The sequence below is a fragment of the Sus scrofa genome, chromosome 5 (assembly GCF_054392235.1).
Source record: "Sus scrofa isolate SSC_HxYL_T2T_F1_AM1 chromosome 5, Sscrofa_HxYL_maternal_Yorkshire_Landrace_v2.0, whole genome shotgun sequence".
Taxonomy (NCBI): Eukaryota; Metazoa; Chordata; class Mammalia; order Artiodactyla; family Suidae; genus Sus; species Sus scrofa.
The window spans coordinates 75934827-75961050 of record NC_139387.1 but is presented as its reverse complement, the minus strand read 5'-3'; the positions used below and the strand labels follow the sequence as shown (position 1 = coordinate 75961050).

General features: G+C 39.9%; 1 protein-coding gene, 1 long non-coding RNA gene and 1 pseudogene across 5 annotated transcripts in view; 2 read left to right on the top strand and 1 right to left on the bottom strand.

The window, feature by feature from the left end:
* DCP1B (decapping mRNA 1B) overlaps nt 1-26224 on the top strand; it is a 52297-nt gene that overhangs the window by 5245 nt on the left and 20828 nt on the right. For 2 of the 3 annotated variants that reach the window (XM_005664125.4, XM_003355609.5), the window contains exon 3: nt 3367-3494. In XM_005664125.4, the coding sequence (XP_005664182.3) occupies nt 3367-3494 (128 nt within the window). Of the gene's footprint in view, nt 1-3366; nt 3495-9825; nt 11174-26224 lie in introns of those variants that run through there. The other variant, XM_084957211.1, reaches the window with a different exon arrangement.
* On the top strand, nt 11938-17409 carry LOC146403463 (uncharacterized). Its single transcript, XR_014804100.1, has 2 exons — nt 11938-13109; nt 14747-17409. It is a non-coding gene; the product is annotated as an uncharacterized LOC146403463 (long non-coding RNA).
* Nucleotides 18418-26156, bottom strand: LOC146403462 (MOB-like protein phocein pseudogene; annotated as a pseudogene). Its single transcript, XR_014804645.1, has 2 exons — nt 21307-26156; nt 18418-18426 (listed from the first exon to the last, which is right to left on the bottom strand). The product of XR_014804645.1 is annotated as an MOB-like protein phocein pseudogene (transcript).

Below are 26224 nucleotides of genomic sequence, written 5' to 3'. Positions count from 1 at the left end.
GTATGTTTCAGGATAGATTTAAGAGGGTCATGTTTTTTGGTAATTTTTATAAGATATTGTAAATACGTGTACACAGAGATATATGGTATGTATGTTGTCTTAATAGCCAAAGTTTGAATTCACAAACATTCACATAAAGTATCATAGCTAAAGCCCATCACCATTATCGGTAACAAAGCTAAGATACAGAGGCCTCATACAGACCCTTCCAGAGCTAATGGTCTCATTGGGCAGTCAGAAAACATGTGTGTGTGTGCACACATACCCTCTTATTTTCGCAAACACATTCCCCTTTGAGGATGAAGCATGATGTGGACAGACGGTTCCGAGTGCCAGTTGATGAGTGATGAGCAGTGAATGGGCTGTGGCTGTGGTAGAGGTGGCAGGTCGGCCTCTGGCATGAGGTGGAGCTGAACCTGCAGAAGGGGGAGGAGAAACCCCCCAGGAGAATGGGGAGACCCTACTGTGGCAGAGCCCAGTAAGGGGGGCCTCGTGCCGGCAGTTTGTATTGGCTGATGGGAGTTAGGACCTGATAGTAGGGGTAAAGATGTTTTGCTGGATTGAAATATCAGACTGAAGATTTTGAAATCTGTCCTAGCAGTAGGGAGCCATTGAAGGTTTACAAGCAGGGAGTAATAGAGTTCTGAGAAATGTGTGGGGAAAGTCAGTGCATTCGCATCTGAGGACACCGGTAAGGTGAGTGCAGTGGGCAGGTGTGACCAGGACCTGCAGAACAGAAGAAAGAGCTGAAGTGGAGAGGGTTGTTGGAAGGCCGCAAATATAGAAGGCGGGTGAGATTCTGAAGTGGAAAACTGAGACAGCACGACAGAATCATGAGCACAGCGGAAAGACAGAAGGTTGCGACTCTGGTTTGAAGATAGTTTTAATTTTAGTTTGAAATGGTAATTTTGGAGTGATGGCAGGGCATTCCCATGGTGGCACCCACACACTCGGAATGGCAGGGATGCAGGGTTTGGAGTCACTTGTGTTAAGTAGGTTGTTAGGACTGGGAGAGAAGTGTTCTCTGAAGGAGAGGAAACTGATGGGGGCTAACGGGGGGCTTTAGAAGGCCAGCAATGACGTCGGACCACAGGTACAGGCAGGACCAGAGCAGCACCAAGAGGGGCAGGGGCGGGCCATCTCTGTGGGGGTGGGAGGAGAGGAGTGGGTGAGGGAGGGCCCAGCAGGTACCCAGGAGCAGGCTTCTTCACAGCATGATGGGTGTGCCAGGGAGCTGCTGGCTGATTGGTTTACATCCTGTGCCAGAACGTTCCAAACGCACCAGGGCATGCCCCCCTCCAGCCTTCAGGGGAGTGTGGACTGCCCCTGGAGTCCTGAAGTGGGAGGCACCCAGGCATCCCAGGCATCCTGTATGAGTTCTCATTCACTTCTCACAGTACCCTTATGCCCGGAACTGAAGGAAAGGTGTGCTGAGTTGCACTTGGGGTTTTTATAGGCCGTTTGTTTGAATGAGAAGAGTAACCGATTATACAGGTATTTTCTCTTTTGTACTAAAGCAAAATGTGGCTTTGTATTTCAGGTACTTCGTAATATACTCTTGAGTTCCTAGTGGAATTGTCAGTTAGGCAAACCTTTAAATTCAGAAGGAAATGCTTCCTATTCCTTAATCTCTTCTCTGGATCCAACTCCTTAAGAACAGAAGCCCTTCCCCTCTTCACTCCCCGCACCCCCATCCTATACCAGGTTCTAGAACATGAGGTCTTTTCTGAGTGGGAAATGACAGAAAGCTCATGGAAATCACAAGGGAGTTTGGGTACAGGCGATGGAACTGCAGCCACAAATTGTGGCTTAGAGATGTTGCTTAGACCAGCTGGCACACTTATCTGCTGAGCCTCTTTTATAAATGTTGAGGTGGTGTAGTAACTGTACCATTAGAGAGGTGAGAGCCTGTTGTGATAATGAAGTACTGGAAAAGTGAATATTCTGATTCCTTATAAAAAACACTCAATGCTATTTTGTAAATTATGTCCTTTCTTCGTTTCCTCCAGTGTCTGTCTATCTGCAATAGAGCCACACACACCGGTAGACACCCACTGATTTCCAGAGGACCCCCTATCAGAGATCACTCTCCATTCTTGCCCAGAATTTAAGTTGAAATGATTATCATGATTATTTCCGGTATTGATTATATGCCAGACACCATTTTACCACTTAGTAAAATATGTTGGGCAAGCCTTGCCTCTCAGCATTTTTAAAATTGGAGTCTCAAAACTGTAGGTGGTGATGCAGCTGTATTTCACTTCACTTTCAAATGGCTAGAGACGAGATTCAGATATAAACCCCCTTTCTTGGTGTTGCGCACAGCATTTCGGTGGGCTTGTTACCCTGTGCCCCAGTTTGGGGCATGGCTGCCTGTTTCCAGGTCACTGTGCGAGCATGTAGTAGTCCCTTCGTCAGCAGAAGCTGCACAGTGAGTTGGTATCTGGCTGTCCCCCAAGGGTAGACACACGCACTTGTCAGTTTCTGTGTAATTTGGATTCTTTCTGCCTGACAGAGAGTAGGCACTGAAGGTTTACTGAATGAAGTGAAAGCTTAAAAGTTACTAAATGCCACAGTTCTATGGATAAAAGCTTTTATAGTAGTTTAACTGTGAAGCTGTTTGCTTTATACTGAGGAAAACCACGTATCTGCTATTTGCTTTAAATTGCATAATTTTTTTTTTTTTTTTTTTTTTCTATTTCTTGGGCCGCTCCCGCGGCATATGAAGGTTCCCAGGCTAGGGGTTGAATCGGAGCTGTAGCCACCGGCCTACGCCAGAGCCACAGCAACGCGGGATCCGAGCCGCGTCTGCAACCTACACCACAGCTCACTGCAACACCGGATCGTTAACCCACTGAGCAAGGGCAGGGACCGAACCCGCAACCTCATGGTTCCTAGTCGGATTCGTTAACCACTGCGCCACGACGGGAGCTCCATAAATTGTTAATTATACTCTATCTCCTCACAGGTTCATTGACCAGAGTCATGTCATTTCTCTAAGAAATTATGCAGCTTTCCATTGCAGGCCAACACTGTCACTTTCTAGGAAAAATTTCTGCATACGATTGTGATGTACACTCTGTATTAACCATCCAGAGCTTTAGCAGTACCTGTTGGTAATTTTTTAAAAAGTAGTTATGTCTCCGCCTTAAAGGAACTTACAGCCTAGATAGGCAGGCAAGCCGTATTTGTGTGTACATGCACACACACACAAGTGACATATTAGCACCATCTAGCACGGCATCAGCACGCATCCCACATGAGGTGTGGCCCGCAGAGAACACAGGGGCTGTGCATCCAAGTGCCACGTCCTCAGCGCTCTGCTCTCAATGGCTTGTCTCTGTCCCCACCTCCGGCCACCCCTAGGTCTGCCTCTCCCAAGCACGGCTTCACCATCATGAACAGACTGAGCATGGAGAACAGGACGGAGCCCATCACGAAAGACCTGGACTTCCTGCTCCAGGACCCCTTCCTCCTCTACAGGAACGCCAGATGTGAGTCTGATCGAGTGTTTGAGACTGTGTGACTCTCCTTGCTGTTAGTGTCAGGAATGCTGGGGGGTCAGCCCTGGGAACTGGGAAACGCATGCCTCAGTGGGGGACTCTAAGTGGAGATGGTGTGGTGTGTTGATGTGTGTTTGGACCTCGTCCTCCAGCAGCCAGGAGTCTGTGGTGTGACCTGGGCGAGGCCGGGGAGCAGTCCTCAGCCAGGAGGCTGCAGGGGGTATTGCAGTACTGCTGCAGGACCTATGTTGGTGACTAGGCTGAAGTGACTTCTGGCTGGGCCTCTGATGACATGATGGAGGGAGGGACCTGTCTTCCAGAAGGACCATCTTTTATACATAGTAAGTGAAAAATCAAAGTCCAGAGGGTTTTGTTCATTAAGAACTTCATAGCACTTCGTAGAGTTGAGGTTTATTAGGTAACTGAATGGCCCTTATCAGGTTTGAAATGACATAGCAGCCCAGCAGTCTGTCTCCGTTTCCCTCTTTCATCTTATCTGGCACTTATGCTGGCCCGCTGGGCAGCCTACAAAAAAACGGAGGGAAATGAGAGGCACTGCAGGAGCCCCTCCACACGGAGACTGCGTAGACGTGTGTGTGCACAGGTGCTGGGCTCCATGATGCCTCCCAAAAGACCTTGCAGGTAAGAAATGGTTTCCACATATTTCCCATCCTACTCCTTGAGCTCAGAAATTTGCCTACTCTGCACAATTTAGTGTCATCGTAATTAAATGAATGTAATACAAGTAATATTTAATGTTTCAACCCCACAATTATTTTGAAGTAAATATAGCACCATTTTAACGCTACATGTACTTAAAAGGATCTTCACATATGACTAAGTTGTCCTAATAGGTGGTCATCCTATTTGGAGAATACAGTTAAATTTTTATGAGAAAAAAGTATGAGAAAGCTGTTAAAACTATAACATGACTTTCTAATGGTACGGCCTATGAAGTGAAAAATTTAGTAATATAGAGAAATACTTATTAGTTTTCCTGTTTCTTTGTTGGAAGATATAGTTTAGTCAATTGTAGCTAGTAGTCATTAGAATTTTTAGTATGCTTATCGTTATGTCAGTTGTATTATCTTTTTTGAGATTATTAGACTTTATGTCAGATTAATATATAATTTAAATCCTAATAAAATAACCACAAAAATAAATATAAAATAAATATCAGTGGCTTATGATAATTTTTGGTTGTTCCTATTTTGGATAAGATAGTTGGTATAGATAATATTTCAAATTCTTATTACAATATTATATATTATGTACTATATCAAAAGTATGAGAATACGAACTCTCTTTGATGTGGTTGATTAAAAAAATAACTTTACTAGGTCTCACAGGGTTTATCTTGCTGGATCTAGTAGCCCTGTGTTCAGCCTTACCTCGATTTCAGCCTGTGCTGCCCGATATGGTCCCGCGGACTGACAGGGCTGTGGAGCACCTGGCCTCTGGCTGGTCTGATTTGAGCTGTGCCATGAGTGTTAAATACACACTGATTTTTCACAGATTTAATACCAAAAAAAAGAATGTCAAAAATCCCAATAGTCTTATATTGATTTACCTGTTGGCATGGTAATATTTTGAATATATTGAGGTAAATAAAGTATATTATCAAAATTAATTTCCCTGCTTCTTTTTGATTTTTGACTTAAAACAACACTTGGGGTTCACAGTTGTGGTTCGCCGTATGTTTCCATTGGACGACACCGTTCCAGGCCTTTGGTGTGTTTTACCACATTTCATCCTCACAAGTTTGAAGGGTGGGCATTCTCACTGCTGTTCTGCAGATGAGAAAACTGAGTCTCGGTGTGGAGGCAACCCTGCCAGACCCACACGTTCTGATTTCGCATCCATTGCTTTTCTTACACCGGCCACACCCTCTCTGCTGTTGAACATGAATGCAAACGGAAGGCAGCCTTTGGGGTGCATAGTAAAATGTTTCTAATGTGTTTCCATAAGAAAGAAATGAACAGTTTATTTTGCTTTCTTTTCTCCTTAATGTCTGACGTGGCTTGACAGATATTGGCAGCCATAGTCATTTGGTTTTAGTTTAGTTTATTTACAAAACTCTTTCAGCTTCTGACATCAGAAGTTCTCCGAAAGTTTTACTCCAGGTGCTTTCACATGTTTTAAAATAATTGTGATACTTTATGCAATAATTGCATCTGGTCTATATATTCTCTGATGCTGTAGAATATAGATTCATTCATCATCCTTTGGACAGTGAACCCAGCTTCACTCAGGACTGGTTTTCTATAGTGATTCGAGATCTGTAGAGCAAGGATCTCTATGTAGTCCTGACATTTGTCATGTACATGTCACATGTATGTACAGTATATGTCACAGGCCAGAAAGAGACATGTCAAGAGGCAGAGTTGATGCAGGTTTGTGGTGAGTTTTTCAGATTTACTGGGTTAAAAGGATTTGAAACTAAGGAGATAACCATCCCTTTCTAGAATTGGGTCTATTTAGAAGAGCCTAATAAAGAAGTGAAAATCTTAAACTTTCTTCATTTAATTAAAAAAAAAAAGATGTTTAACAAATAAGTATATTTGAATTTTTGTCAAACACAAAATGTATGGTTTATTACAGTATGGTTTATTAAAGGATTTATGATGTTTAAACTTTGTTGTCATAGAATTTGACCTGTATAAGCTTTAAAAGTAAATAAGGTAGCTGTTAAATTAGGACAGGAAGTTTATTTATTCAACAAACATTTACTGAGCATTTACTGTCTGCCAGGCACTATGTCAAGGCTTTATAGTGTTTAATTCTCATAACTTTTTCTTGGAAGTCCCCTTATTCCTGTTTTATAAATGACGAATCTGAGGTTAAAGGGATTACGTAATTTACCAAGTTCTGTGCCTATTTTGAGATAGAAAGAGCACTAGAACTGAGAAAGCCTAGCTTCAAAAGCTCAGGCCCAGGAGTTCCCATGCTAGTACAGTGGTAACGAACTCAACTAGTTACCATAAGGACTCAGGTTTGATCTTTGGCCTCGCTCAGTGCATTCAGGACCCAGTGTTGCCATGAGCTGTGGTGTAAGTCACAGATGGGGCTCAGATCCCACGTTGCTATGGCTGTGGCGTAGGCCAATGGCTACAGCTCCAATTTAACCCCTAGACTGAGAACTTCCAGGCCCAAGCAGTGGAAGCGCCAACGCATGAGTGATGGGTCTGAGTGAGGTTTACCTTTTAAGAAATACTTGGTCTTGTAGTGTACACTCCAGAGTTAAAAAGTAAGTTTCTTTCTTTTTAAGTTGAGAATCTCCTGTATCGCAGTTATTAGAAAGGAGAATATCAAATAAAAACTAATGTAACAAAAAGTGGAATTTGACTGTTTCTTGTGTATTCTTATCCTCTGGTAACTTTACTGTGTGTGCCACTTTAAAACTAAGTTAGATTTTGGTATATGGAAATATATTTTAGAACTGTATTTTGCCAAATACATCATATTTAAGATAAGTTACAGATAGCAATGACAGGTAGATTTCAGAGCTAGGCCAGCATGTCAAATATATTATCATCTGTGGTTACAGAATTAAATGAAATTGTTTTGAGCAGCTTGATTTCATCACAGACATAAGCTTGGAGCTTAGAGAAAATCAGAAAAAACAAGAGTCAAGATACTTAAGATCAAAGGTGTTATAGAAAATTCCTCCTCAATTTTAAAGTGAATTTACCATATTGGGCAGTTTTGTATTCATAGAGAAATACAGTTTAAATCCTTTGCTGACATTTGTAGGATCTGGGAAAAATGGAAAATGATACACTGAATGAAAACAATCATCACAGACAGTCCTCATCCTTCAAATAGACCATGTCCTAGAAGTGTCCTTTTGAAGTGATTGGTTGGTAGACTTTTGGCTCAGCATGGCAGATTGAACACGCTTCTGAAGCTACTGAAATGACAGTAAAGGAATAAGAAAAGATATAAATCGAAGAGGGTGGAGGGTGAATTTCATGAAAAAGATGGAAAGTACAAGAACAGGAAGACCTGCTACCATAGCGTCATTGTTCACAGTCGTTAACTTTGCCGCCCTGCAGAAGATTGTGTCTCTGCTCTGTGGATGTCAGACTTGACTGCGTGATTTGCTTTGGTCAGTGAAATGGAGGTAGAAGTGTTTTGTGTCATTTCTGAGCAGACACTTTAAGAACAAGCTCATGATTGGCCATGACTCTTTCCTCCTGCCATGGTCACTAGCAGTGTTTAGGCAGAGGATGCTCTGTCAGCCTGGGTCCTGGAATGAAGATATAGCACAGAGGTGACCCATGATGGACATGTCATGTATATGAGGAATAAACCTTTGTCATTGTAAGCCATTGAGATTTGTGGGTCATTGTTACTGCAGCATAATTTGAGCTATTGTGACAGATACATAAGCCATCCACGAAAGGGGGGATCCAAACACAGGGTGGAGGTAAAGGAATTATGAGAACAGTGGTAAAGAGGAGTTCCATAACGACCCTGGTGAAACTAAGGGTGAGTTAGTCTAAATTAAACCTAGAAAGATCCAGGAAGCGTGTCCAAGAAGAAATTTACAACTAATAGTTTGAATTTATTGGGACATTTACAGTTCCTTTTTAAGTGAGTTTGGTGATGGTATAGGAACATTAAGAATTGAGAGGGGAAAAGACCAACAAAAGTAAGCAACTCTTTATTCCTGGGAAAACAAAATATTATACAAGAAAGGGCATATAATCAGTAGACTCTATGGCTCTGCTGATCATAATTAAATGACAAACACTGAATATGAAATGGTTATACCCACACTGGAAGGATGGAGAAGGTGTGTATGTTTGTATGTGAGAGTATGCGTATATTGTCAAAGAACAAAATTCTTCTCAATGGATTTTTTTTTAAATCAAGAAGTAGTGTGTACATGATATATAGAAAAAGAGATTTACATACCAGAAGAAAAGTTGGATGAGAAATAAAATGGAGAGCAGAAATAACTTGTTATGGAAAAAGGTTGCTTTGGGGGAGTAGTAATTAGGAATGTGATGGCTAAAGAAGAGTTCTCCTGTTTGTATTTGATATTTAAAATTATGTTTTATTTGATAAAAATTTAAATTAAAAAATGTAATTGGATATCAGACTATATTCATAAAAGCAATATTTTAGTTGGTGGTTAGATTTCTAAGTCAGCTAAGAATAAGGCATTAACATAGTGATGTAATATAAAATATGGCACAAGTAAGTATAGCATTATTTTTGTGGGAAAATTAATTCAAAAGTAAAACTTGGAGTTCCCATTGTGGCTCAGCGGAAACGAATCTGACTGGTATCCATGAGGACGCAGGTTCGATCCCTGGCCTTGCTCAGTGGGTTAAGGATCCTGCGTTGCCCTGAGCTGTGGTGTAGGTTGCAAATGTGGCTCAGATCTGGCGTTGCTGTGGCTGTGGGCCAGCAGCTACAACTCCAGTTCTACCCCTGGCCTGGGACCTCCATATGCTGTGGGTGCAGCCCTAAAAAGACCAAAAAAAAAAGTACAACTTGGGTAGACCCCATAAGTAAAACCTTAGCAGCAAGGCAGAGGACTTCTAGTGCACATTTACACTAACAGATCGTTTGTGAGGCTGGGCCTTCCTGTGAAATTCGTTTTAGCGTGTTGCAGCGGCTCTTGAGGTCTTCACAGCCCATCACTGAGCCTCAGCTCTGCGTCGGTTCCACAACTCTTCTCCCTTCCAGGCCCACATCCATTCTAGCCCAGGCTTGTATTACGTTTTACACGGGGTAGTTCATAACTCCTAAGAACAAGAGATTAAGCTTCCTGCACCGGCCCAAATAGAGTAAGTTCACATCTCTCTCCCACTGGTTACAACTAAAAGTTCTGGACAGGATACAAACCAAACCCCAAGGATTCTGAAAGTAAACAATAACAGGCATACTGGGGAGGGAGGTTGGAACTTGAAGAACAACCAGTATGGTGGTGTGTTTCCTGATTTATTCTCTCCTTTATCTCCTGACTTTGACTCAAGAGCGGGCCAAGTTACGGGACTGGACAAAAACAACAAAAACCAAGAGAGACATCTTTGTGAACCAAGGCCTGGAGAATGGACTCCTGTGAGCTGCAGAGTGAAGAGAATCACTCTTGTCCTTTTCTGGCCCCACCCTGAAGCCCCCTGCAAACCTTACTCCCACTGGGCACTGCTGCTGCTGGTGGTGGCACAGGCCCAGGAGGGCGCCGAGAAACAGCCTGTTCTGCCAGAGGATCTGGAAACGAGAGCCCCTGTGGTCTCAAGAGTGTATAGAAAATCCCAGTTTATATATTTGGTTTTTTTTAATTTATACTTCTTTGCTTCACCTGCAGACAGCCCAGGCTACGCGCACTGCCTGACAGTGTGAGACGCTAAGACTGAGGGAAACCCTGATTGAGGCCAGAAGGCTGGGGGAGAAGGACCCCTGTGCACTGGAGAGAGAGCTGGGTGAGCAGATGCCGATTCTGTGCGTGAGCTAACACGAGTCCTCTCACCATCACACACGTGTAGCCAAGGCTTTGAGAACTAGCCTGTGATACAGACACCACCCAAGCTGCAGGCCAGCACCTAAGTGGTATGTGCTTAGGGCAGACATGGCTTTGAAAACGGAACTGACATGGGGACTGCTGCCCATGAAAGGCAGGGCTGAACTCCCTGTCTGAACTCGAACAAACTGATTGCCTCAAACAAAACCAGCATTTTCCGGAGGGCTTTAGGATGACTCAGCCTCACGACGTAAACAGAATGTCTAAGAAACAAGTAAGGATTATTCATCATACAAAGAACCCGGAAAAACCTGACCACCTCTCAATGGGAAGAGTCAGCCGGCAGATGGCCATCTGTTGGAGCTGTAAGACAGTGGCTTTAAGACAGTTACTGTGCTTGGGGAGGCAAAACAGCCCACAGAAGTGAGTGGGACGATGGAGGCTCTCAGCAGAGAGATGGTATAAAAATCCAAATGGAACATAGGGATTGAGTAATACAGTGCTCAGTAAATGGCTGTAATAGCAGAGCAGGGATAGCAAAGAATCATCATGAAGATACAACCATACATAGCATCCAACCTGAAGAATAGACAGGAAAAAGATTTTTAAAAAGCAGCGCCTCAAGAGCCTGTGGGGCAATATCTAAAGGTCTGAATTTGTCACTGGAGTCCCATAAAAGAAAAAGGCTGGTGTAGAGAAAGTATTGGAATTAATGGCTGAAAACTTTCCGAATTTGGTGAGACCCAAATATATGGATTCAAGAAACTTAGTTAAGTCCCAAACAGGATAAACCCAAAGAAAACCATGCCCATTAAACATAATGAAACTGCTGAAAAACAGACTTAGACAAAACAACAACAACCACAAAAACACCTTGAAAGCAGCCAGAAACGATACATTGCATATAGGAGAATGACATTCTGAATGACCACAGATTTCTCTTAAGAAACCTTGGAGTCTGGGAGACAGTGCTGAAATAAAAGAGCTGTCAGCCTAGAATTCTGTCCCCAATGACGATGTTCCTCAGGAATGAAGGTAAAAATAAAAACATCCGCAGGTGAAGGAAGATTTAAAGAACTTAGACCTGCTCTGAAATAAATGCTAAAAGAAGTTCTTCAGCCTGAAGGGAAGTGGTGTCAAGGGAAGATTGGGACCAGAGAATGGAGGAGGAGCAATGGAAATGAGAACTACGTGGGTAAGTGGAGAAGACTTTTTTCCTACCATCAGATTCTGTAAAATACAAATGACTATTGAAAGCAAAAGTTATAGGATTGTCGAGAGGGGGTTCATTGTATGTAGGTGTAATACATGAACAACTGTAACAGGAAGGGGGAGGGAAAAGGGATCTCCACACTTTTAAAGCCTTTGCTTGAAGTGGTCAAATAACAGCTGTAGTAGACTGGGGAAAGTTAGATATGTATATAGGATTCCTAGAGCAGTCACTTAAAAAAAATACAGAGATGTAACCAATAGATAAATCAACATTGAATACTAAAAAAAATTCAAATATCCAAAATAAGGCAAGAAAGGAGATACCAACAGAGCAAAAAGCAGAGGAGGCATACCATGGAAATGCTAATTAAAAGAAAGCCAGAGTGGCTATGTTAATATTAAACAAAGTAGACCTCAGGACAAAGAAAACCAACAGGGATAAAGAGATACATTCCATAATCCTAGAAGGATCAGTTCACCCAAAATACATGACAATCATTAATACATGCACCTCACAACAGAGCTTCAAAATACGCTAAGCAAAAAGGGATAGAACTGAAAGGAATTACAAATCTGCAGCTGTACCTGGAGGCCTCAGTCCTTCACTTTCTGTAAGTGGTAGAATAATTAGAAAACAGCAAAGCTTTAGAAGACTTAAACAACACTGTCAGCTCACTTGATGTAATTGACATCTGTCTAACATTCCACCCAACAGCAAGAGAATACACCCTTTTCTGAAGTGCTCATGGAGCAGTACCCAAGGTGAACTTCATCATGGGTCAGAACATCAGCCTTAAGGTTTTTAAAGAAATGGGAATCATACAGTGTGCTCTCTGACCACAAAGGAATTGAACTAGAAATCAGTAACAGAAAGATAGCTGGAACATCCCCAGATATTTTGAAATGAAACATAACACTTCTAAATCACCTCTGTGTCAAAGAGGGAGGAAAATTAGAAAATGAACTGAATAAAGTTGAAAATATTTGTCTTTTGTTTGTCCATGTACAAAAAATGAAATAGAAAACACATGTCAAATGCAACTGAAGTTGGGATTACAAGAAAACTTATAGCATCAAATACTTATATTAGGAAAGAAGAAAGGTCTCAAACATGTAATCCAGGTCCCACCTTAAGAAACTAGAAAGAGAAGAGCAAATTAAACACAAAGCAAGTAGAAGAAATCATAAAAGTAAGAGCAAAAGTCAATGAAATAAGAACTAGAAAAACAATAGAGAAAATCCGTGAAACCCAAAATTGGTTCTTTGAAAAGAGTCAGTAAAACTGATAAATCCCTGGCCAAACTGATCAAGGGGAAAAAAGAGAGGCTGCAAATGAGCAGTGTCAGGAATAACCCAAACAGCTGCATATCTATTCAAGAAATCAAATTTGTAGTTAAGAGCTTTCTAACAAAGAGAATTCAGGCCCAGACAATTTCACTGGTGAATTCTGCCAGACCTTCAAGGAAGAATTCAATTCTTCACAGCCTCTTCCAGAAATAGATGAGGGAAGAATATTTCCCAACTCATTTTATGAGAGCAACAGTGTCCTGACACCAAAGCAAGACAGACATTAGAAGAAAATTGAAGACCACTATCCCTCATGAATATAGATATGAAAAATTCTCAGTAAAACACTATCAAAATAGTGTTCAGAGCAGCATTATTCACAGGAGCCAAAAGGTGGAAGCAACCACCGATGATGGTTGGATAAACAAAATATGGTGTGGACATACCTTGGAATATTATTCAACCTTATGAAGGAAGGGAATTCTCATACATGCTGTGACAGCAGTGAACTGTTAAGATATCATGCTGGGAGTTCCCACTGTGGCTCAGTGGTTAACGAATCTGACTAGGAACCATGAGGTTACAGGTTCGATCTCTGGCCTTGCTCAGTGGGTTAGGGACCCGGCATTGCTGTGGCTGTGGTGTAGGCCGGCAGCTACAGCTCTGATTAGACCCCAGCCTGGGAACTTCCATATGCCATGGGAGCAGCCCAAGAAATGGTAAAAAGACAAAAATAAAAAATAAAATAAAATAGAAGATATCATGCTAAGTGAAACAGGCCACGCACAAAAGGGCGCATATTGTATGGTCCTCTTATATGAGGTACCCAGAATAGTCAGATTCCTAGAGACAGAGAGTAGGATAGTGATTATTAGGAACTGGGGAGGAGGAAATGGAGAGCTAGTGTTTAATAAGGATAGAGTTTTTACGTTTGGGAGGATGAAAAAGTTCTGGAGGTGGATGGTGGTGATGGCTGTGCAACATCGTGAATATACATAATGGCACTCAACTGTACACTTGAAAATAGTTAAAATGGTAAATTTCATGTTATTTACACTTTATCACAACAAAAGAAATACTAACAAATTGAACCATTTGCTGTATAATTTGCATCCAGGTTATCCCCTCCATCCAAACCCACTGCTGGATGTATCTTCCTAAAGTGCAAGTCTCATTGTCATTTTCCTGCTCAAAATCTTAAATGCCTCCCAAGTAGACTTCCCCCCTGACATTTAAGCTTATTGTAATCAGGTCCTAGGTTACCTGTCTGGACAGGCTGACCATGAATTTTATACACTTGCCTTCTTCTCTTCTCACCAAACACTACTATATACTTTCCCAGAATACTCTAAATTTTTATCTCTGTGCTTTTAAACGTAGTTCTTCTTTTTTTTTCTTTGAATTTTTTTCTTCACCCCAACCAATCTCTACCAGATAAATTCTACTCATATTTCAGAAGCAACCGAAACTTGTCCCCCTAGTGTTTTTGTCATCCTTTCTCTGTCTAGTTGGGATTTCCAGCTGCAGCACCTGCCTCTCCCACGCTGACTTTCCTAAGTGTTTGTTGAACTCTTGCCTGTTGATACTGATTGTGTCCTGGGTTTGGGGTGCCCAGTAATGACTAAGATGCATTTCTTCATTCTTACAGTGCACTCTTCTAGCACAAATATGTGCACAGTGATATCCTAAATGCTGAGCTAGAACTAGACAACAGGCATTTACTAGTACTTATATTTTAATATAATATTTATCCTAGTTTTTCTGTTAGAGTGCAAGCTCCTTCAGGGCAAGGTACCTTTCTACTGCCCTTTTAGCACTTAACTCCTTGTGTAGAATTAAATATTTTCAATGAGTTGTTTTTTTTGTTAGGTTTCTTTATTCAAGGCAACCAATAAAGCTTAACCAAAATTTTCACAACTGTATCTTCAGTCTTTTTTCTTTAGGGGCATCAGTCACCAGACAGTAAGTAAAACCTTAAGCACTATATGGTTAAGAAGTTCAAAATACTATGGTAGAAATTAAAAATACTAATTTTAGCAGCTTTCCTAGGCATTACTCTGTTCCTCAAGGCTGAATTTATATAGAATTTGGTTGCATTTACCTAAAAGCTCCTTGAAATAACTGTAAGTTGTGAGAATACCACACATCCTCATCTTGAGAAATTTCATAGTTCTAGGAAGAGATATATAATGTGGGAAAAAAAATTTCTTTGTCTTTTTAGGGCCGCACCCATTGTATATGGAGGTTCCCAGGCTAGGGGCCAAATCAGAGCTGTAGCTGCTATAGTTTGCAGGATCCGAACTGTGTCTGTGAACTACACCACAGCTCACAGCAACACCAGACACTTAACCCACTGAGCAAGGCCAGGGATTGAACCCTCAACCTCATGGATCCTAGTTGGGTTCATTAATCACTAAGCCACGATGGGAACTCCTAACATGGGAAAGTATTAATTTCATCTGTGTGAATGTTCTTTATAAAACTTTTAAGTTCTACAAAAAATTTTATAGAAATTTCTTTCAAATCATTCTACTTTTATTGAAATATTCTGATTTGATATTTAAGAAGTTTGTTCAGTGCTACAAAGTTGGTATTTTAATTCTGCTGAACCATGGCTGTATGGTTTAAACAATAAGGCTTGTGCTGTATTTTATCTGAGAATTAAATAAGAAAGTTTTTATCATTTTTTGTAGAAGCAATAAAAAAATAACTACTTAAAAATGGTTAAAAACAGGTAGTATTAGAGTTCCCTGGTGGCTCAGTGGGTTAAGGATCCAGCATTGTCACTGCTGTGGTTCAGGTTACTGTGGTGCAGGTTTGATCCCTGGCTCAGGAACTTCCGTATGCCGTGGGTACCGCCCAGACAAACAAACAAAGAACTAGTATGGTATAGTATAACCAAATGCTAGATTTAAATAGAATCTTGTGAGCATTTACCATAAAAGAAATGATAAACTGTACCTCATCAAAAATAAACTGCTGTCATATTAGAAACCTCCGTTCTTCTATTATATACCTAAAGGTGTGTTACCTTTAGAAAAATAAAAAGGCAAAGCACAGACTGGGAAAAAATAGTCACTACACACGTGTGCACGCACACACGCGCGCACACACACACATACACACATACCTGACATAGTGTTATACCCAGATGTATAAATAACTCTTAGAACTCAATTTTAGAAAGACAAAATCCAATTTAAAAATTGGAAAAATATTTAGCAGGCACTCTACAAAAGAAAATAAATAGCCAATAAAGAGGTGCTCAGCATTAATCGTCAGGGACTTCTGAGTTGGTGTGTCCCATAGACGTCTCTTCCTCTGTGTTGCTGTGCAGTGCACTGTAGCATCAGTCTATTAATCCATTATCCAGTCTATTAAACTGTTCTCTGTTGATGGGTATCTGAATTATTTCTGGTCTTGAACTGTTGTGAGTCAAGTTGCCATGAACATTCTGGCTCAGGTTTTTAGGTGGGCATGCACTTATTTGTTGGGGTCTATACCAGCCCCTCATGTACTGTGTAGGTTTATTTAGCTTTGTGGATTCTGCTGGACAGTTTTCCAAAGTTGTGCGCAATTATATTTCCTCCAGTGATGTCTAGAAATCCACTATTCCAGATCCCTGTCAACACTTGGTATTGTTGCTCTGTTTAATTTGAGCTGTTCTGGGAGTTCTGAAGTGATATCTCGTGGTTTTTGTTGGCATTTTGCTATAACTGTGTTGAGCACTGTTTCATATGCTCATTGGACATTGGATAGGTATATAAATTAAACAAGCATGAGAATACCACATAATTTACTAGAATAGCTAAAGTTAAAAAGACTGACTTTACCAAGTGTTGATGAGGATGTCGAACAACTGAAACTTTCACACGTTGCTGGTGGAAGGGAAATGTGGTGCAGCCCCCTTGGAGAATTGTTTGGCAATTTCGTATATAATTAAACATGTAATTATCATATGACCCAGCAAGTTCCACTTAGAAGTATTTACTTAAGAGAAGTGAAAACATATGTTCACACAAAGACTTTTATACAAATCTTCATAGCAGTTTCATTCATAATAGAATAATAGCAATGAGAAAGTCAAATATGCAAAGATAGGTCATAATTTGGAAGCAGCATTGCTCACTAAGAATGCATTTTGTGAAACGCTTACTCTTCCATTATACTACCATGAATTCATTGGTTATTGATTACCTAGACTACGCAGAAAGTAGTGGCATGGATAATAGATTACAGGCCCCTTTTGTGTAGAGACCACGTATTTTATTTTGTTTATATTCTGTGGTACCAAATAAAGAAAATGAACAGATCTGGATAAGAAGTATAAGTACAGTGTATTTAAATGAAATCCCCAATTCTTAAGTTTGTTAACTGTGGTATATCACATTGATTAACCTGTAGAAATTGAAGAACAGAAACCATGTGATCATCTCAATAGTTGCAGAAAAGGCTTTTGACAAAATCCAATATCCATTTATGATAAAAACTCTCCTGAAAGTGGGCATAGAGGGAACATACCTCAACATAACGAAGGCCATATATGATAAGCCCACAGCTAATAACATCATACCAGCAGTGAAAAGCTGAAAGCATTTCCTGTAAGATAAGAACACAACAAGGATGCCCACTCTCATCACATTTATTCAACATAGTTTTGGAAATCCACAGCAATAAGGCAAGAAAAAGAAATCCAACTGGAAAAGAAGTAAAGAAGTAAAACTCACTGTTTTCAGATGACATGATACTATACATAGAAGATCCTAAAGATGCCACCAAAAAAACTACTAGAACTCATCAATAAACTTGGAAAAATTGCAGGATACAAAATTAATATACAAAGAAATATGTTTCATTTCTATACACTAACAACCAACTATCAGAGAAATTAAGAAAACCAGCCCATCTACCATTTCATCAAAAAGAATAAAATACCAAGGAATAAATCTACCTAAGGAGTTAAATGATCTGTACTTGGAAACTGTAAGACACTGGTGAAAGAAATTGAAGATGACACAGCAGATGGAAGAGTACATCATGTTCATGGATTGGAAAAATAAATATTGTTAAAATAATCATATTACACTAGGCAATCTACAGAGTCAGTGCAGTCCCCACAGGCATTTTTTACAGACTAGAACAAGTAATTTTAAAATTTGTATGGAAAAACGAAAAACCTCAAATAATAAAAACAATCTAGAGAAAGAAGAACAGAGTTAGAGGAATCACACTTCCTGGCTTCCGAATGAATTACAAAGCTATAGGAATCAAAACAGTATGGTACTAGCACAAAAACAGACATACAGATCAATGGAACAGGATAGAAAGCCCAGAAATAAACCCAGGTACTTGTGGTCAATTAATCTACATCAGGAAAAGAAGACAGTCTCTTTAATAAGTGGTGCTGGGAAAACTGGACAGCTGCACATAAAAGAATGAAATCAGAATGTTCTCTAACAGCATATATAAAAATAGACTCAAAATGGATTTAAAGACCTAAATGTAAGACCAGAAACCATGAAACTCCTAGAAGAAAATAGGCAGAAGAACATAAATCATAGCAACATTTTTTGGGGTCTGTTTCCTAACACAAAGGAAACAACAGCAAGAATAAACACATGGCAAGAATAAACACATGGGACCTAATTCAGCTTGGAGCTTTTACACAGCAAAGGAAACAATCAACAAAACAAAAAAACAGCCAACTGAGTGGGAGAAAATATTTGCAAATGACATGACTAATAAGGAGTTAATATCTAAAATATGTAAACAGCTCATACAACTCAACATCAAGAAAATTATTTTTAAAATGGGCAAAAACAGACATTTTTCCAAAGAAAACATACAAATGGCTAAACAGGCACATGAAAAGTTGCTTGACATTACTAATCATCAGAGAAATGCAAATTAAAACCACAATGAGATAGCACCTCCTACCTGTCAGAATGGCTGTCATCAAAAGGCCGCAAATAGCAAATGTCAGCGAGGATGTAGAGAAAAGGGAACAAACTCTCATGCCCTGTTGATGGGATTGTAAATTGGTGCAGCCACTGTGGAAAACAGTATGGGGGTTCCTTAAAAAACTAAAATAGAACTGCCATATGATCCCATTTATCTGAAGGAAACAAAAACACTGATTTGAAAAGATACCTGCACCCTAATGTTCATGGCAGCATTACTTACAATAGCCAAGACATAGAGGCAGCCCAAGAGTTCATCAGCAGATGAGTGGATGAAGATGAGGTACATATTTACAGTGGATTATTTTTTAAGTAAGAAAAAAAAATCCTATTTCCCCATCAACACCAAGTCATATTATTCAAAGTATGTTTCAAAATACTTAGCCAGATCACCAATTCCAACACTGCCTTAGTTCATGTTCCCTAAGAAAATAGTCAAGCAATGGAAATCCATTGTGAGACAGTCTAGAAAGAATAGCTATACTGCTATATATAATTTATTAACTTAGTCATTTAGTCTCTCAATATTTAGCAAGTTTGTGTAAAAATGAGTTTTCCCATTGGTTCATAGTGACATTAATACAAATGCATAATTTCAAAGTCAACATTCCTTTCACTGTGAAAATAAAACTTCTTAAAAGATAGTTGTGGGCTGGGGTAAAGTAATATTTGGCTGTTGGGACAGCATTGTTGAAAGCCAGATATATTAGCAGGACTGGGAAGGCATAAACATATGTACAAACTCTCAGGACGCTACTGTTGCCCAGATTTTGCTATACATACTTGTCTCGTAACATGGTATAAAATTTTCCTCCAATTTGGAAAAAATATCAAGGTGACTACATGTTTATCTTCATTTCAAAATAGCCCATTTAAATGAAAAATAAGTCCCTCATGTTACTCTGTTCAAAAGATGGATCTAAATATTTTCTTCACTATATGTACAATTTTTTTTGCCCTTAGTGCCTTTTCACAGCCAGTTATCAATAAAACCTCAAGTGCTTTTTAAAAATTGCAGTCAATAGGTAAGATTATAAAATCTGTGGTTGAATCCTTAAGACACTGAATTACAACAAAGTCCAAAAAAATGTATGAGCATACATCAACACCTTTGGAAGCTGTGATTTACTGCAAAAAAAAAAAATCTCACATGTGCATATAATTCAAACATAAACTGTGTGGGGAAGGAAAGTAAAATAAATACCACAATATTTTTCAAATCTTTTTAAATGCTGCCTAGATGATTACATGAAAAGATTGATATTACTAACAGGAAGAGTCAAACTATTTTAAAGACTATTTTCCAAGTAGTTAGAACAATTTCACAAAGCCAAGCTAAGCAAGAGCCCATGCTGATACATTTTTCCAAAAAGTAATGTAACTGCTAATATGAGGGATAATCTGTAAGCAATTAATACAGATATAAATAGGTATAAGCCACCACTAAATCAGTCTGTAAAAAGTTTCTCAGCTAAATGTCGTTACAGGAGGGAGTTAAGGGAAATGAAGAGAAGGGAAGGACAGGGCAGATTTCCGGTGGGAACATTGTTTATACACTTTATCATTATCATTCTCTTATATATAACAGTCTTATATATAACAGTCCACTGTGGAGAAAGATAAATCCTTTCCAAGGATGCTAATCTAGAATATAGTTTATGTAGCATAGTAAGATTATTTAAGTATTTCTAATGCTTCGTTTGCATTTACATTTGAATATGCACATAATTATGTATGTATAGCAACAACTACAAACAGAATTTTAAAACACTTTTATCTCATTTTGGAAAAGTTAACAGTTAAGACAACTATATAGGTACCATGGAATTTTCTAAGACATCTAAACTCAGGTATAAAACCAAAGGAAAACATTACTATCTCTTTAACAGATAGCTTATGTGAAACCTCATGCTTACTCATCTTTTCATAGATGGGTTGATTTGGTGAGGATTGTGATCCAGTGATTGCTTAGCAGCAATTTTACCAAACTGTAAATTCTTTTATTAACAGGCATTACAAACAGGTAATACTAATCTTTTTTTTTTCTCTGTCTTTTTAGGGCCTAACCCAGGGCATGTGGAGGTTCCCAGGATAGGGGTCGAAGCAGAGCTATAGTGGGCGGTCTATCCCACAGCCACAGCAACATAGATGCAAGCCACGTCTGTGACCTACACCACCGCTCACAGCAACACCAGATCCTTAACCCACCGAGCAGCGCCAGGGGTCAAACTTGCAAGTCCTCATGGATACTAGTCAGATTCGTTTCCGCTGTGCCACAACGAGAACTCCCTACTAATCTTATTTAAAAACCACGAGTGCCACACTGGTGAATATAGAGCTCATGAATAACTTTAAAGTATGTCCCATTTTAAAATGCAACACTCAGCATACAAAAACCTATACTAAACAAAGAAGCTATAATATGAATACATGATTGATGTGTCTATAAACAAAGAAGCTATAATGTATATATGATTGATGTGTCTAAAATGATATATGTAGATTACATAATTAAAGTTATTTCATCAGTACATTTTTTCTATATGATTTTCTTCATACTTCACTTTCCCTAGAAACTGAATTCTGAACTTCATCTTCTAAAATTGGTACCATCAGGAGTTCTCGTCACAGCACAGTGGAAATGAATCCAACTAGGAACCATGAGGTTGTGGGTTCGATCTCTGGCCTCTCTCAGTGGGTTAAGTATCGGTCATTGCTGTGTGCTGTGGTGTAGGTACAGACACAGCTTGGATATGATGTTGCTGTGGCTGTGGTGTAGGCGGGTAGCTGTAGCTCCGATTGGGCCCCTAGCCTAGGAACCTCCATATACCACAGATGTGGCCCTAAAAAGTAAAAATAAAATAAGTACAATCAGGTTATCCTTGAACATCAAATTATGTTTCATCACAAATTTAGAAAATCGATGACCCTAAAATGTTTCATTTTAATATTCATCAGATATTTGCCTGTGATGAAAATAAGCATGTGAGAAAATATTCTGTAGATCCTACAGCATGCAGATCCTAGTTTTGCTGCAGATGATTCCTTTATGCTAACCCTGCTGGGAAAATATTTATTGCTGTTCAGAAGACATGAAGCACCATCAAGTGTATATCTAGTATAGTCTATGTCAGGACACTCTTTTGGAGTTTTATGAGCTGTACAAAGAAAAATCCATTGTTCACTTGCTATCATCGGAGTACATGTACCTAGATGGCATTCTCTCTGAATTTGACAGCAAGTCCATTTAGCTCAAGACAGAATTTTCTTAAATGTTCATACTTCCATACACCTTCATTCTTGGCTTTCAGGTGGTTCAGGAATGTTGTCAGTATTGAAACAATATGCTCTTATGTTCTGTTGAATATACTGCTGAATAGCTAGGGTACTGTCCATTTCATCAAAGGATTCATCAGTCCAATTAGAGAAATCCTGAGCCTTGGTGCCTGGCCTGTTCCCCCTCAGCACAATCATCCCCTCTGCCATGACCATAGTGCCAGAGTCCAGGTGGCTGGAGTCAGTACCCAGATGTAAGGGGACCTACAATGGATTACTACTCAGCCATAAAAAAGAATGAAATTTTGCCGTTTGCAACAACACAGATGGACTTGGAGAGTATCATGCTTAGTGAAAGAAGTCAAAGACAAATACTGTATGCTATCATATGTGGAGTATAAAAAATAAATTAGTGAATCCAATAAAACAGAAACTGACTCCCAGATACGGAGAACAAACTAGTGGTTACCAGTGGGGAGAGGGAAGCGGGGAGAGGCAAAATAGGGGTAGGAGATTAAGAAGCACAAACCGCTTTCTCCATATGTTTCAGGGAGGAAAGGTTTCCTTTTTGCTACAAATATGAAAACCTGTGGAACTTCATCTTTTCCTGAGTAGAAGGATTTAACTTTCCCTTCTTTCTTAAGAGTCCGTTTTGTAACAGAGGGAACTCTTGGCATCTATTCTGCATTCCTTTCCCTAGAACAATATGTAAACCATAAGATTTTAAAATAGAGTCTTTTCTTGATGGCTCTTATAGAACACATTATGAGGTATATGCTTTAATTTCTTCCAAAGCTCCAGTGGAAATTTACCTGTATATACCTGTATATACAGTATATACCAGAATAGCAGTGAGAATGTCAAATTTGGAAACAAAAATAGGTCATAATTTGGAATCAGCATTGCTCACTGAGAATGCATTTTTTAAGATGTTCGCTCTTCCGTTGTACTGCTGTTAATTAATTGGTTATTGATTTCCTAGACTATGCAGAAAGCAGTGGCAAGAGTAATAAATTACAGGCCCCTGGTGGGCAGAAACCATATATTATATTTTGTTTGTATTCTGTGGCACCAAATAAAGGCAGAAAGTGAACAGCTCTGGATATGACGTAATTATGAAACTGTTTATATGGTTTTTTTTTTGTTTTTGTCTTTTTGTTGTTGTTGTTGTTGTTGTTATTTTTGTTGTTGTTGTTGTTGCTGTTTCTTGGGCCGCTCCCGCGGCATATGGAGGTTCCCAGGCTAGGGGTTGAATCGGAGCTGTAGCCACCGGCCTACGCCAGAGCCACAGCAACGCGGGATCCGAGCCGCGTCTGCAACCTACACCACAGCTCACGGCAACGCCGGATCGTTAACCCACTGAGCAAGGGCAGGGACCGAACCCTCAACCTCATGGTTTCTAGTCGGATTCGTTAACCACTGCGCCACGACGGGAACTCCAGAAACTGTTTATATGTTAATGCCAGAGTTGCTGTGTATGTCCATATGCCTGATGTTTGTATGTCCACTTTGAAGATATTTTTCTTGGGGTGATTGAGAAAGAGCCACAAAGTCGCCCAGCTTTCTAAAATCCTCCCTCTTCCTTACTTTCTTACGATGAAGATTGAAACAAAAACCCCGCCTTTCAGTAGCCAAAGTTGCGTGAGGCCAAGGAGGCTAAGAGTTTGCCGGGGCTGTTAAACCCTCTCCCCGACCTCAGGCCCCTGGGAGCAATAAAAGTCTTCTAACAAATTCTAAAACCTTGAGCCTTTATCATCTGTTTTCTTAACCTTGGAGTCAATTCAGGCAATTATTACAAAAGCAATTTGAAAGGTTAAAAGTGAGCCCTGTGTAAATTTATTACGAAGAAAATGAAAGCCGTGTTATCTGCCCACAGATAATTGAGAGTTTATTTTTCCATTTTGAGATATTTACTGGTATGCTGATAGCCTCAAATAGTAGTTCTTAACCTTTAGGGGTCACAAACCCCTTTGAGAATCTGGTGAACTTCCTGGCTGCCGGCCTCCCTTGCCCCCTCCCTCAGATAGTTTCTGTTTTCCTGCTGTGTGCCAAGCATTGTTTTAGGGGCTCTGATCCATACCTCCCCACCTCCAAAATCCTATACACACCATTTCACATACCATTTTAGGGGATTGTGTATTGAACTGAAGCCCTCTAGAGTCAAAAAATATCTTAAAAGTAATTGTATGGCTTAAAATACTTGACATTACTACTACACAGAATCTTATTAGTAACAACAGAATGTCATTCTGTTGAGGATCTGCCCAGCAATACAAGATCTTTAACTCCTTCAAATCAGGCGCGGTGTGGAATGGGAAATGAGGATTTCGACATTTCCCGCCCAAGCAAAGAGGTGCTTGTGCATCTGAGGCTCATCACCATGTGTGAGAGCAGTGGTCAGTGGGCCCCCTTTCAGGACTTTCTCCACCGCCTCCATCTGTGCTTCTTAGAAAGAAGGAAAGACAATTGAAATTTAAAATGGTAATGCGGTCATTGCTTTGCTGTTCCAACTGAAAAACTGGCCTGTTTACCACAAGCCATCCTAGAAGCTAAAGTGTTTTCATCTGTGATTAGAGGTTGCGCACCTGCTGGGGCGTGAGTGATGACCCCTGTTTCTCTGACCTTAAGCCCAGAATTGCTTTTTTGCTGTCTCATCAGTGCTCAGCTCATGCTGAAAGGAAGCGCTCTAAATTCTGTGGTCTACAGAACCAGTATCCTGGCAATTAAAGAAGGCTCTTCACAGCCTGGTGGAAGCAGTCTTACTTTAGGGCCTTTGTTTCCCCTGTGTTGCGTTGTGACACCTGACAGCACCTTGGAGCACACAGTCTGGGTCCATGGTGCTGTCGCCCTGACCATGCCGTCCTCACAGCCTCCATACGCCATCATCTGTGATCAGGGGACTCAGTGCAGGCAGGACCTTCTCTCGAATTAGACAGGAAATGTGTATTCTCTCTGAGCTTATTTAACTTAACCATCTGGCCTGCTTACATGAGACAGACCATGCAGCGCATCATGTCAGGTGACAGACAGACACCATGTGAGAGTAAAGTTAAAGAGAGGTCGCTTTGTTTTATCCTGGACCATAAAGACTTAACATTCTCATCCTTACCCAGGAAACATGCATCGTAATGCTATTTGGACTCATGTACTGCGTTTGCAGCTTGTAGATGACTGTTTTTTATCTTTCGTTTTTTAAGAGCCCAGTTTGATATGTTAGAAGTCTAAATCTTGGCAGAGAAAAACTGGATTCCAAAACATTTTCTGAAATGCTTAAATGAGTGAGCATCTTTTTATTTCCCTAACAGTGCTTTGCATGTGGGAAGTGCTCAGTATGGCTGCATTGAGTGTTCGTTGTGTTCTTTTAGAGTCTATTTTTTATATTACTGTTTTTTGTCCAAAAATTGCTTAGAAAGTAGTTGCAAGTAATCAATTTGAAGCGATTGGATCATTACTTCTTAACCCACAGAAGGAAAAATTACAATTTTTTCATATTCTTAGGGGTTGTGGAGAAAGAAAACAATTTTAGGCAAGAACTGGTGTTAGAATTATCCTCTATTCAACCTTAGGGCCATTATTTCATAGTAGAACCAAACCATGATTTAACTATTTATAACAGAAAGGACTTTTGTCTGCTATATCCAAAATTACACTTTAAGGTCAAAATAAGAAAAGTATAGAAAGTCTGGCTCTAGAAGTAGCATTTGGCTCTTTGCTAAACCACTGTAAAATCTTAGAAATTTTTCAGCAATCATATATATATATTTTTTTCTTCTTCTTTTTACAGCCGCACTGGCAGTATATAGAAGTTCCCAGGCTAGGGGTCAAATTGGAGCTGCAGCTGCCAGCCTACACCACAGCCATGCCAGATCCTAACCCAGTGAACAGGACAGGGATCAGACCTCCACCCTCATGGATACTAGTAGGGTTCTTGACCAGATGAGCCACAGCAGGAACTCCCATGTATTTTTATAGTTAGGGTATTTCAGCAAAGCTATTCTTGTAATGAGTAAACCCTTGATTAAATAATCTGATTCAAATATGGGGAAGTCTGTTTTTCACTGGGACAAGTTTTTGACCTGTAGAAATACACTATTTTGTTTAACTTAAACATGTATTTCTCACAAACTACAATTCTATGAAACAAGACTCACTTTGCTCTATTGAGATTCACGTCAGATAATTTTCATGTGTTGCTGGGGTAAGTGACATTGCATGTGATACTTTAAGATAATTTAAGGACCTGCACACATAAGCTGTAGAATACCACTGTGAGACTTGACTGGAATATGAATATCAGTGTTCTGCTGGATCAAAGTACTGTTACTTATAATCTGGAGAGAAATGCTTGTGATTTTGCAGATGAATTGCACACTCTTTGAGCTCTTAGTTCCCAGTGCCTCACGGGTAGTCCATCAAGAAGACTGGTATTTGGAAGAAATATTGCAAAAATTAATACACATAAAATGACACCAGTGCCCGCACGGTGCCAGATCAATGGAATGTACAGTCCT